This window comes from Diadema antillarum, unplaced genomic scaffold (assembly GCF_040938485.1).
Source record: "Diadema antillarum isolate AM-2024a unplaced genomic scaffold, OU_Dant_1.0 seq00001430_RagTag, whole genome shotgun sequence".
Classification (NCBI taxonomy): domain Eukaryota; kingdom Metazoa; phylum Echinodermata; class Echinoidea; order Diadematoida; family Diadematidae; genus Diadema; species Diadema antillarum.
This window is the reverse complement of record NW_027272181.1, coordinates 12811-25786: the sequence shown is the minus strand read 5'-3', so window position 1 is coordinate 25786 and position 12976 is coordinate 12811. Positions and strand designations below refer to the sequence as shown.

At 38.0% G+C, this 12976-nt stretch overlaps 1 protein-coding gene across 1 annotated transcript; it reads left to right on the top strand.

The window, feature by feature from the left end:
• Positions 1 to 1447: 1447 nt before the first annotated feature.
• Positions 1448 to 12176, top strand: LOC139709384 (uncharacterized). The gene is made up of 3 exons (XM_071621346.1): positions 1448 to 1584; positions 3784 to 3890; positions 11499 to 12176. Exons 1-3 carry the CDS (start codon positions 1548 to 1550, stop codon positions 12063 to 12065), a joined length of 711 nt encoding a protein of 236 aa, XP_071477447.1. The 5' UTR covers positions 1448 to 1547; the 3' UTR covers positions 12066 to 12176.
• The last annotated feature ends 800 nt before the right edge of the window (positions 12177 to 12976 follow it).

Below are 12976 nucleotides of genomic sequence, written 5' to 3'. Positions count from 1 at the left end.
ATAAAACAGGGTTTCAATCTCTATCTGTCAATGTTTCAAGTCCTTAAACTCATATATTTCTAAAGTATGGCCTTCTGTTTGTTTATTTGTTTGTTTGTTTCCAGTTGAAACATGTTCTCATATCCCCCAACCCTATTCCCCATTTCCACCCTCCCCAAACGAAATATATTCCGTCATGCAAACACCACTGACAAAAAGGGTGTTCATATGTTGTGTATGAAGAATTACCTGGCCAAATGAAATATTTCTGTTGTCTGTTACAGAAGATGTTATAACCCAAAATGGGTAAATGATGTTTGTATGAATAAAATTCATTTTTAAATTCAGTTTCACTGTGTTTGAGAGGAAGTTGATACAACTGTCTGGTCATGCACAGATAGCAGTAAGTGCTACAATGTTGAGAAGAGAAAGTGTATGTGTATGTGTGTGTGTGTGTGTGTGTGTGTGTGTATGAGAAAGAGAGATATAAAGAGAGACAGAGAGACAGAGAGAGAAAGGTGTTGAAAGGAAAGGGGAATACATGAACAGAGCAGGGAGGCTGGCAAAATAATGTATGTATAATGTTAATGAGTGGATATTGACGAGGAGGAAGAAATTCTTTATGGATATTTGCAGATGACAACATTACAGTGTAACAGTTCTTGTCATTAAACAGTTTTGTAGTCTCTCTCGTAAAGTTTCCTCACAAAAATATGACAAGTAATGGCCAACTCGAGCCTGGTCTTGCACATACTGCAGTGAGTTTGGTATTAGTTTCAACTCTGTTGAGTGTGTTTGCGTGGTGACTGTGTGTGAAAATTGTTTGTTTGTTTGTTTGTTTGTTTGTTTGTTTGTTTTGTCCAGCTCTTACCATTCCTGTATCTCTACAATGACTATGTCATATGATTTTTTTTTCACTCTCATTTTTTTTTCTTCTTCTGCCAAACCAGTGCCTGAGAAATCTCAGAGCACATTAAATCACGTGAGTCTGTGTGAGAATATCATCGCAAATATGACATGTGACTGTATGAAAGAGAAATATATAAGGAATAATGCATGAAAGAGAAATATATAAGGAATAATGCATGAAAGAGAAATATATAAGGAATAATGCATGAAAGAAATATTTTCTTTTTTTCTTAAAGGTGATAATGTAATTCCACCAAAACAGCACCTGCACATTCATGCCCCAAATTCTCACTGCTAGTGTGCCTATTTTGAATTCCTTTTCCAGCGTGAATTCAGTCATGAAATGTCTAAATTACTGAGCGAGCGTAGCCTTACGTATCTTTTTTTTTTTAATTTCGTATTTTTTTTTTTCGATGAATAGATACTGAGCACACGATCTGCCTGCTGAAAAATAAAGGAATGACTAGAAACAGTGAAATAGTTATAGCGCCCTCTAGAGCCAGTAACATGATATTGCTGTAAAGGAAAAAAATCATGTATGTGACCCCGGCCAGTGCGTAATAGAAATAGCTAAGAACGGAAATAGTGACATTAAAATGCACGAAACGTGAGCTGGAACACCATATCTGCACAGCGACATTATTGCAACTAGCTACCCGATGCCAAGGGACAAAAAACCTACCAAAAGACTCCGCAGTAAGTAGTGATATGGGACTAGATCTGTATGACTAAATTGCCTCTGTGCACGGACTACGTGGATTTGCTTTCCACTACCCTGGTAAGCCGCTACGCCGCAACGTTTCGCGTATGCCTTACCGCGTCACCGCCTCGCCTGGAAGTGGTGGATGGTGTGCATGCAGCAGTAATCTTCGTAATTCGGTACACTGCTCCACTATGCACTAATTAGTCATAATTCAAGTCAGTTGCGGAGACCGCATCGCATCACGTAGTAGTTTAAGCACTTCTCTGCACTATCAGCGTTTGTAGTTAAATTACTGATTACCTGATTACAGTGCAGTGCGAAGATCGACGTAGCGTTCTACACAGGCTTTCTATAATTTAATAACTCACATCCGACTTTCGCTTTCCTGTGGACAAAATGGCAATGCGTTTTCATATGCCACCTTCCATTCTAACGTTACTGACTCGGACCAGACCTACTACTAGAGCCTAGCAGTAGGGCCTAGTCTAGTTCTAACTTGATTTAGGGCCTATTTTAAAAAGCTTTATTGCCTAAAATTAGCAATAATTTGTTATTATTTTTAGAGCGTAATAGGCAGATAGGTATGACTCCTGTCTATTCTTCTAGGCATTTAAAATTGTATCACCATGTCATGGAATGAATGCTACAAAGGTAGAAACTCTACAATACGTCTTATAGGGCCTACAAAGTAGACCGAAATTTCAGTCTGTATATTGTCAGGGATATGCTTAGACAGAAAGATCCGTCTGTTCGGAGGAGTCTTTTTTTATACTTTGAAGTTATTGCTCTCCTCCGGAGCTCCGGAGATTTGTAGTGTAGGAGGGGATCCGTGAAGCCAGATGCAGTCTCTGCAGAACATATCTCCGACAACCAGATACAGACCGATCTTTCGCCTAGTTTCGGTTGAGGATATATTCTGTGGATACTATACTATGAAGTCCATCGCTTTAGTTAGTACCTAATTAATCTTTTTAAAGATACCATAGAAAAACTTGCTGTGATTGCTGTGAGATTGCTATATTCAGATCAATCGCTGCACTCACTGCTGTGGACATATTTTGTATGCAATGCCAGGCCTTCTGCTTCTGTACAACGCAGTGCAGAGTGAACTACAAATATTGTAGCTGTAATCAACATACTGTAAAAGTGGCACTCGGTCAAAACAGCAAATATTCCATTTCTGCCGGACTTTGGACTCACTCAGATGCAAATATTCTTTGTTGCTGAATATTTAGGATGGGTTTGTGCTTGTTTGGAGATCAATTGACGAGGTGGTGCAAAAGTACACCAGCACCAAGACTACATCTGGCTTCACAGAATCCCTCTCCATGGAGAAGAACCGTCAAAGTAAAAAAAAAAAATTATAAAACTCCTCCAAACAGACAAATTTTTCTGTCTAAATATGATTGGATGTGTTCCTGATTCAAGAAAGCTTGTGTTTGATGTTCAGGTTGTATGTCTACTTGATAATCCTCTGTATCATCAGACCAATTACATGGAATAATAAAACTGTCAGGCATTAGAAATGATAAGACTTGCACTTTAACCCGTTGAGGATGAGTCCCAAGTATACTCAGGCATGTGTCTATGGGAAATTTGTGTTGTAGCAAAATCAGTCCGTCCTCAACGAGTCAAATCTGCCTCTCACTCAGTTAAAATCCGTGCAAAAGGGGGCTGTCTTTGGGAGACTGACACATCTTGATGCCCCTTTATGATGCTAAATGAAGACAGTCTTGATAGGATTTACACAAGCTTACTTTCCTCTAGCCATCAGATGAGTGGCATGGAATGAGGAAATTGTCGGGCATTGTATGACAAGGCATGTCCTTGAAAATCTGTCTCACACTCTTAAAATCCTCTTTGAAAAAAAAGGGCTCTCAGGACGGGATCTCGGGAGTCACTGACATCACAATGCCTCTTCATGATACCTAACTTGACTACGCACTTGTAAGTTTTAAAGCACATAGAAACTATGTATTCATAGTGTATTGAGGAGGAGATGGATTAACAGTAACATGCTGAAATTGTTCTGAGTAGAACAGTATTTGTGTAAAAGATTTAGAAAAGAAAAACATGTTCCCATCTCATCAGGTGACAGATGCATCATATCTTCCTTCAATGTAGGATGGCTGTATTAATAATCCCATCTCCATTTTAACCTCTTAACGTTTTCTTTTACCTGCCAATGAAAGCTGCATCAACAGACAGTGAGCGTGAGAACACAGACAGCAGCAAGGGTTCATCTACTAGCCAGCCCCCCAGCCCAACGAAGAAGCGCAAGAAAGCTCCCGGCTCAAAGGTCAGGAACAGAGTTCACCAAGAAGCCAGCATAAGATTAGGTCAACAGTAACATATTTGCCCACTGCCTAATTTCAATTTTTGTTCTTTTTTTTTAAAAAAAGGAGTGTGCATTATTTATATTTTAATAGCTACATGTACCTACAGTTTGTTTATTTAAATTGAGATGCTACAGATATATACTCTGCTCATCAAGCCCAACTGGGCAAGTGTTTGGAGTTCACTTGTCCAGCTCAAAACTTGGTTGCAGTGACTTGCCCCAAGTTAGTGGCACTACAGATTTACAGTCCTGAACTGATTTTCTGGACATATATGTAGATGATGTTCTTAAAAGTGGTCACATCTTCCTGTAAAATTCATTTAGTGCCTTCAGACAAATATTAGAAATGGTAACAAATAACAAATGAAATCATAACATGAGATATGGAGGAGTTTCAAGAAGAAACTAGAGATTGTAATTTGTCATCACTGACAAATTAAGGTGATCCGATTTTTTTTATCAATGATTCGAGTCCTGATCGCAATAGGCATGACCATACAAGTTTCATCTGTGTTTAGAGACATTGGCCGTGTGATGTTTGCATTGTCATTTAGCAAAGGGAGTCATATCTGCCATGTTTGGTACCAAATTTTGTATACATTATAACGAAGAGACAGCAACAAGAACATATGACCTTTGACCCACCTTTGCACTCCCAAGATTGCATCTAATGAAATAGTGGTTATTTTGTGAAATGATTCTCGCGACATCGTCTATACGTGTGCAAAATGTGGGAAAGATAGGACAGGTATTCACCAAGATAGAAGATGAAACATTAATGACCTTTGACCCTAATTTACATACCCAAGATGTTGTCCGATCTAGTAGTTGTTATTTTATGAAATAATGTACGTGGCATGAACTAAACATGTGCAAAATATGGGGGTGATAGGGCGTGTTTTTCTTGAGTTATTGCAAAGAAAGTTGCAGAAAGAAAGAAATATCTCAATACATAGAAGATAAGCTTTAATTTCAACCAAGTTTTTTATCGTGATCCCGACATCGTATGAAAAAACGAAAGGCAATTGAACGATAGCGCAAAGTCTCAGCTACAACATATTAAAATCTGGGAGAAATTCACCGAAGGGTAAGTGAGCTAGTGCTCGATAAAGACAATCATGTCAATTTTCACATTTAAAAAAAATTCCCTCCCATAGAGATAACACGTCATAACGGAGATACAAAAAGAAGTACATATGACCTTTGACCTCAATTTGCACAGACAAGATGGCATCTGAGTAAAAAGGAGTTATTTTGTGAGATGATCCTTGAAACATGGTCTTTTCGTGTGCAAAATATGGGAACGATAGGACATGTATTCACTAAGATACAGGATGAAACACTTATAACCTTTGACCCTACTTTACATACCCAAGATGGCGTCTGACCAAGTAGTTGTTATTTTATGAAATAATTTACGTGACATGAACTAAACATGTGCAAAATATAGAAGTGATAGAGGCCGTTTTTCTTGAGTTATTGCAAAGAAAGTTGCAGAAAGAAAGAAATATCTTAATACATCGAAGATAAGCTTGAATTTCAACCAAAATTTTTGACATGATCCCGACATCGTATGAAAAAACGAAGGCCACACTTACGGTAGCGTAAAGTCTCAGCTACAACATAGTAAAATCTGGGAGAAATTTACCGAAGGGTAAGTGAGCTAGTGGTCGATAAAGATAGTCATGTCAATTTTCATTTCCAGAAAAACTGCACTCCCATAGAGATAACACGTAAACTGGTCAAATTTGACAATATTACTTTCAATCCATTTATACGAGGTGATACCGTTATCTAATCAAAATTTTGTTATTTTATGTTTGAAAGAACATTAAATAAGCTACAACATACTGAAATCTGGGTGAAAATTGACAAAGGACTAGTGAGATACGCTCGAATGAACTTGAAATTTGATGACGTCATTTTGAAAATTTTACTTTTTTTACTTTATTAAGAAATTTGATATCTTTTAATCATTTTGTCAGCATTGCCACCCCATGAAATGACATGTACAACTCATCAGCTTTCAAAATATGCAAAGAAAATGGGGGGTCACCGTCCATCCTGACGAGTAAAATCGGATTTAAAATTGGCGGTTTTTTTGGCATAGTTGCACTGTATATCGCCATTGACGCGCGCGCGGAATTTCAACTTTGACGGGCCCGCATGACGTCATATTGAATTGGATTGATTTGAAACTTTGTCGAAATATTCCTTGACATTTCAGATATCCGATCTGAGTGAAAAAACGGGAAATTTCTATTGCATATTAGCTGTGCGTGCGTATATGCGCGCACGCGTACGCGTCCGTCCGATTTTTTCAATTTTTCAAAAAATGCTCCAAATGGTCTGAAACGTGTCCAAAAAATTTTTGAGCTCGATTGGAGCATAAAAATATTTCAACGCGCGCGTACGCGCACGTTTGAAGAGTACAGATGAATTTTGAGAACATGAGTAGAATCAACTTGATTCGAACTATATGTGAGGTAAATTTCATAGAAAAATTCCATTCCATTAATGAGATATGAATGAGAATGTGTTTTCATATAATGACGTCATAGTGACGTCACTTTCGACTGATCACTATGATTTTATTAGATCTGTCGTCTCTGGGACATGATACATATATGGTATAATTTTGACATTGATAGGATGAGGACTTTCTGAGCTAACCTCTACACAACATTTGAGGAGAAAGAACTTTTTTTTGTGACAACGGGAAGTTTAACACTAGAACCGGAATTTGTCAACACTGACAAATTAGGTGATCCGATTTTTTTTTTAAACAATGATTTGAGTCCTGATAGTATAAAGTCTCAGCTACAACATGTTAAAATCTGAGAGAAATTCACCGAAGCATAAGTAAGATAGTGCTCGATAAAGAGAGTCATGTCAATTTTCACATTTAAAAAATTCCCTCCCATAGAGATAACACGTCATAACGAAGATAGAAAAAGAAGTACATATGACCTTTGACCCCACTTTGCACAGACAAGATGGCATCTGAGCAAAATGTGGTTATTTTATGAAATGATCCCTGTAATATGGTCTTTACGTGTGCAAAATATGGGAAAGATAGGACATGTATTTATCAAGATACAGGATGAAACATCTATGACCTTTGACCATAATTTACATACCCAAGATGGCGTCTGATCAAGTAGTTGTTATTTTGTAAAATAATGTTCGTGACATGAACTAAACATATGCAGAATATGGTGGTGATAGGGTATGTTTTTCTTGAGTTATTGCACAGAAAGTTGCAGAAAGACAGAAATATTTCAATACATCGAAGATAAGCTTTAATTTCAACCAAGTTTTTAGACGTGATTCCGACAACGTATGAAAAAACGAAGGGCACATTACGATAGCCCTACGTCTCAGCTACAACATATTAAAATCTTAGAGAAATTCATCGAAGCATAAGTGAGCTAGTGCTCGATAAAGATAGTCATGTCAATTTTCATTTCCATAAAAATTGCACTCCCATAGAGATTACACGTAAACTGGTCAAATTTGACAAGGTTACCTTCAATCATTTTTTTCGAGGTGATGCCGTCATCCAATTAACATTATGTTTATACATTTATGAAAGAACATTTCATAAGCTACAACATATTGAAATTTGGGTGAAAATTGGCAAAGGATAAGTGAGATACGCTCGAGTGAACTTGAAATTTGATGACGTCATTTTGAAAATTTACTTTTTTTACTTTATTAAGAAATTTGATATCTTTTAATCCTTTTTTCAGCATCGTCAGCCCATGAAATAACATGTACAACTCATCAGCTTTCAGAATATGTCAAGAAAATTGGGAGTCACCGTCAATCCTGACGAGTAAAATCCGATTTAAAATTGGCGTTTTTTTGGCATAGTTGCACTGTGTATCCCCATTGACGCGCGCGCGGAATTTTGAATTTGACGGGCCCGTATGACGTCATATTGAGTCGGATCGACTTGAAACTTGGTAGAAATATTCCTTGACATTTTGGACATCCGATCCGTGTAAAAAAACTGAAAATTTCTATTGCATATGAGCTGTGTGTGCGAATATGTGCGCGCGCGTACGCGTCCGTCCAATTTTTTCAATTTTTCAAAAAATGCTCCAAATGGTCTGAAACGTGTGCAAAAAAATTTTGAGCTCGATTTGAGCATACAAATATTTCAACGCGCGCGTACGCGCACGTTCTAAGATAAATATGAATTTTGACAATATGAGTAGAATCCGCTTGACTTAAAATATATGTGACGTAAATTTCATTGAAGAATTCTATTCTGTTAATGAGATATGGATGAAAATGTGTTTTCGTATAATGACGTCATAGTGACGTCACGGTCGACTGATCACTATGATTTTATAAAATTTTTCGTCTTTGGGACATGATACATATATGGTATGAGTTTGAAATTGATACTGTGAGAACTTTCTGAGTACGTAGATACACAACTTTTGTCCAGAAATAAAGAAAGAAGAAGAAGAAGAAGAAGAAGAAGAACAAAGAATCCGTACAGATACAGAAGGTGATCCGAGAGGATACTCGGATCACCTAACTAGACTTGGAATTTGTCAAGACTGACAAATTAGGTGATCCGATTTTTTTTAAAACAATGATTCGAGTCCTGATCGCAATAGGCATGACCATATAGGTTTCATCTGTGTTTAGAGACATTGGACGTGTGATATTTGGATTCTCATTTAGAAAAGAGAGTCAGGTCTGCTATCTTTGTTACCAAATTCGGTATACACTATAACGAAGATACAGAATGAAGTGTATTTGACCATTGACCCAACTTTGCACAGCCAAGATGGCATCTGAGCAAAAAGTGGTTATTTTGTGAAATGATTCTTGTAACATGGCCTTTGCGTGTGCAAAATATGGGAAAGATAGGACATGTATTCACCAAGATACAGGTTAAAACATTTATGACCTTTGACCCTAATTTACATACCCAAGATGGTGTCTGATCAAGTAGTTGTCATTTTATGAAATAATGTACGTGACATAAACTAAACATGTGCCAAATATGGGGATGATAGGGGCTGTTTTTCTTGAGTTATTGCAAAGAAAGTTGCAGAGAGAAAGAAATATCTCAATACATCGAAGATAAGTTTGATGTCAACCAAGTTTTTTGACGTGATCTCGGCATCGTATGAAAAAATGGAGAATCACTGATGATAGCCCAAAGTCTCAGCTACAACATATTAAAATCTGGGAGAAATTTACAGAAGAGTAAGTGAGGTAGTGCTCGATAAAGACCGTCATGTCAATTTTCATTTCCAGAAAAATTCCCTCCCATAGAGATAACACGTAAACTGGTTAAATTTGACAAGGTTACATTATATCCATTTTCACGTGGTGAAGACATCATCCGATTAAAACTTTGATTCACAAAAGTTAAAGAGTATTACATTGGCTACAACATACATGTACTAAAATCTGGAAGAAATTCACCGAAGGGTAATTGAGCTAGTCGTCAATAAAGACAATCATGTCAATTTTCACATCTAGAAAAATTCCCTCCCATAGAGATAACACGTCATAATGAAGATAAAGAAAGAAGTACATATGACCTTTGACCCTACTTTGCACAGACAAGATGGCGTCTGAGCAAAAAGTGGTTATTTTGTGAAATGATTCTTGTAACATGGTCTTTACGTATGCAAAATATGGGAAAGATAAGACATGTATTCACCAAGATACAGGATGAAACATTTTTGACCTTTGACCCTAATTTACATACCCAAGAAGGTGCCCGATCAAGTAGTTGTTATTTTATGAAATAATGTACGTGACATAAACTAAACATGTGCAAAATATTGGGCTGATAGAGCTTGTTTTTCTTGAGTTATTGCAAAGAAAGTTGCAGAAAGAAAGGAATATGAAAATACATGGAAGATAAGCTTTAATTTCAACCAAGTTTTCGGGCATGATGCCGACTCCGTATGAAAAAACGAAGGGCACATTAACGATAGCCCAAAGTCTCAGCTACAACATACTAAAATCTGGGAGAAATTCATCGAAGCATAAGTGAGCTAGTGCTCGATAAAGATAGTCATGTCAGTTTTCATTTCCAGAAAAACTGCACTCCCATAGAGATAACACGTAAACTGGTCAAATTTAACAATGTTACTTTTAATCCCTTTTTACGAGGTGATGCCGTCATCCAATCAAATTGTTGTTATTATATATCTGAAAGATCATTTAATAAGCTACAACATATTGAAATTTGGACGAAAATCAACTAAAGAATAAGTGAGATATGCTTGAATGAACTTGAAATTTGATGACGTCATTTTGAAAATTTACTTTTTTAACTTTATTAAGAAATTTGATATATTTTAATCATTTTTCCAGCATTGCCAACCCATGAAATGACATGTACAACTCATCAGCATTCAGAATATGTAAAGAAAATGGGGGGTCACCGTCCATCCTGACGAGTAAAATCGGATTTGAAATTGGCAGTTTTTTGGCATTGTTGCACTGTATATCGCCATTGACGCGCGCGCGGAATTTCAACTTTGACGGACCCGTATGACGTCATTTTGAGTGGGATTGACTTGAAACTTGGTAGAAATATTCCTTGACATTTCAGGCATCCGATCTGTGTAAAAAAAGTGGAAATTTCTATTGCATATGAGCTTTACGTGCGTATATGCGCGCGCGCGTACGCGTCCGTCCAATTTTTTCAATTTTTCAAAAAATGCTCCAAATGGTCTGAAACGTGTGCGAAAAAAATTTGAGCTCGATTTGAGCATACAAATATTTCAACGCGCGCGTACGCGCACGTTTTAAGAGAAAATATGAATTTTGATTATATGAGTAGAATGCGCTTGACTTGAACTATATGTGACGTAAATTTCATTGAAAAATTCCATTCCTTTAATGAGATAGGAGTGAGAATGTGTTTTCATATAATGACGTCATAGTGACGTCACGATCGACCAATCACAATGATACATTAGATTTGTCGTCTTTGGGACATGATACATATATGGTATGAGTTTGAAGTTGATACTCTGAGTACTTTTTGAGTACGTAGATACACAACTTTTGTCCAGAAATAAAGAAAGAAGAAGAAGAAGAAGAAGAAGAAGAACAAAGAATCCGTACAGATACAGAAGGTGATCCGAGAGGATACTCGGATCACCTAATGAAGACTTTTACTTGCCTCTGGATAAAGATTTGAAAGCCTTTGCTAGAGATTAATTAACTGTCAGTACATATCTCTGTAGAGCATCTACATACCTTGTAGATACAAAACGTAGGTAAGTCTTTATATTCATCACTCCTGCTGTAATTAGCCATAAATGTTAGCAAAGTATGCTTGGTACTGCAGATAGCAACTGATAGTACATGTATATCTCATTAAAAGCACTCTGAATATTGCAATAGACAACTATTGCCAGTAGGTTGATATTCTTGTGATATGATGCAAACTGAGGTAGCCAGGTATGTATACCATAATTTTGTACAGTGATTGGTGTTCATGTTTACAGCACAACGAACGTCTGCACATTCACATGTTCTCTGCTTTGGTTGCTCCACCTTTTCTTTGATCTGTAGGGTGCCGGGAGTGGTGCATGCGCAGCGGGCAACCTGGCGCCCCCACCCAACCCAAGTGGTGACAACATTGTAGCTGCCAACCCCTTTGAAGACGACCCGAGTGGAGCTACGGCCACCACCCGGGGCCTGAATCTGCTTACGCGCCGCCTGAGCCGCACGGCGGCCATGAACAATCAGTTTGGCCCCTACGGCAACTCATACCACCACGCCCACCACCAGCACCACGGCATGCCGCCGGGCATCGGCGCCGGAGGGGGCGGGGGCGCCCCGTACCCAAACAGCCTGGCCAACAGCCACAACTCGAACGGCCCCGTGCCGCCAATGATGTACAGCAACCCACAGACTCTGTTTGCGTGTGGCATCTGCCACCAGCAAGTGCAGGACTCCGAGGATGCGGTCATCTGCGTCAGCAGCTGCCACACTTGGTACCACCGCATCTGCACCGGCATGACGACCACGGCCTACACGCTGCTCAACTCGGAGCAGGCCGCAGAGTGGGTGTGCGACCGCTGTGTCCGGGAGAAGAAGATCCCCCTCGTCCGGCTCAAGACGCAGCCAATCACATAGCTGGGAGCACATCTGCAGGCCAAAGCTAGCTCACCTACCCGGTTGCATTGTTTTGTATATATTGGATTATCACTGTATGTATTATTGTACACATGAAAAGAAAAAACTTACGATAGCACAAACCTTTATCCCATTTTCTGTTTAATTTACTCATTCATATTTTATCACTATTATGATTTTTCTTCTTTTTTTTTTTTACATTACAGCCAGCCAGTGGAATGTTATGTGCATAGCATTTTGTTTTTCTTTTCTTCTTCTCTTTTTTTTTGAACATTCGTGCCTCTTGTTGAAATGAAGATTACTGGTAGTTTTCTCTGATCCTAATCCAACATTTGTAGAAGTCCTATTCTTGTGAAGGTCTACATCGTCTTGAAGTTGGGTCTTGAATGTAGTTTCCAGTTTCCAATTTCTTAGAAATAGGTGGTACTAAAATGTGTGAAAGCAAGAGCTAAATCATTTTGAACTCATATCTGTTAAGGTGTGGCTGGTTAGAATACATCAAAATCAAATGCAAGGGACCAAATACAACAACTTTTCATATGTATCCTCACAGTTAGACAGCTTGTATTATGGAAATTAAAAAAAAAAACCCAAAAACAGATTTGTGTCAAAATAAGGACCATTTGTCACACAGTTGATGTATGATATTGATGGCCATAGTTTACCTTGACAAAATATTGTGCATTTGGCCAGTGCATTCCTGTCATATCTCTTTGAATTTTATATTTTGTACAGTCAAAGTACACATGTTGTCTATGTTGTTATCTCCCTCCTGCAAATCTTGGAAGTAAAATATCTCTCTGAAGGGGAATGAGTTAGAAAACTTATTTCTGATGAAAATCAAGATATATTATGAATGATGCACTGCAAAAGTAGGAGAAAAGCTCTCTCTGCCAAAGGTGGTCATGTCA

Coding starts and splice junctions, on each gene's coding strand:
- LOC139709384 (XM_071621346.1), top strand. CDS start 1,548: ATGCCAAGGGACAAAAAACCTACCAAAAGACTCCGCA. Junction 1,585..3,783: donor ACCTACCAAAAGACTCCGCA/GTAAGTAGTGAT, acceptor TGCCAATGAAAG/CTGCATCAACAGACAGTGAG. Junction 3,891..11,498: donor AGAAAGCTCCCGGCTCAAAG/GTCAGGAACAGA, acceptor TTTGATCTGTAG/GGTGCCGGGAGTGGTGCATG.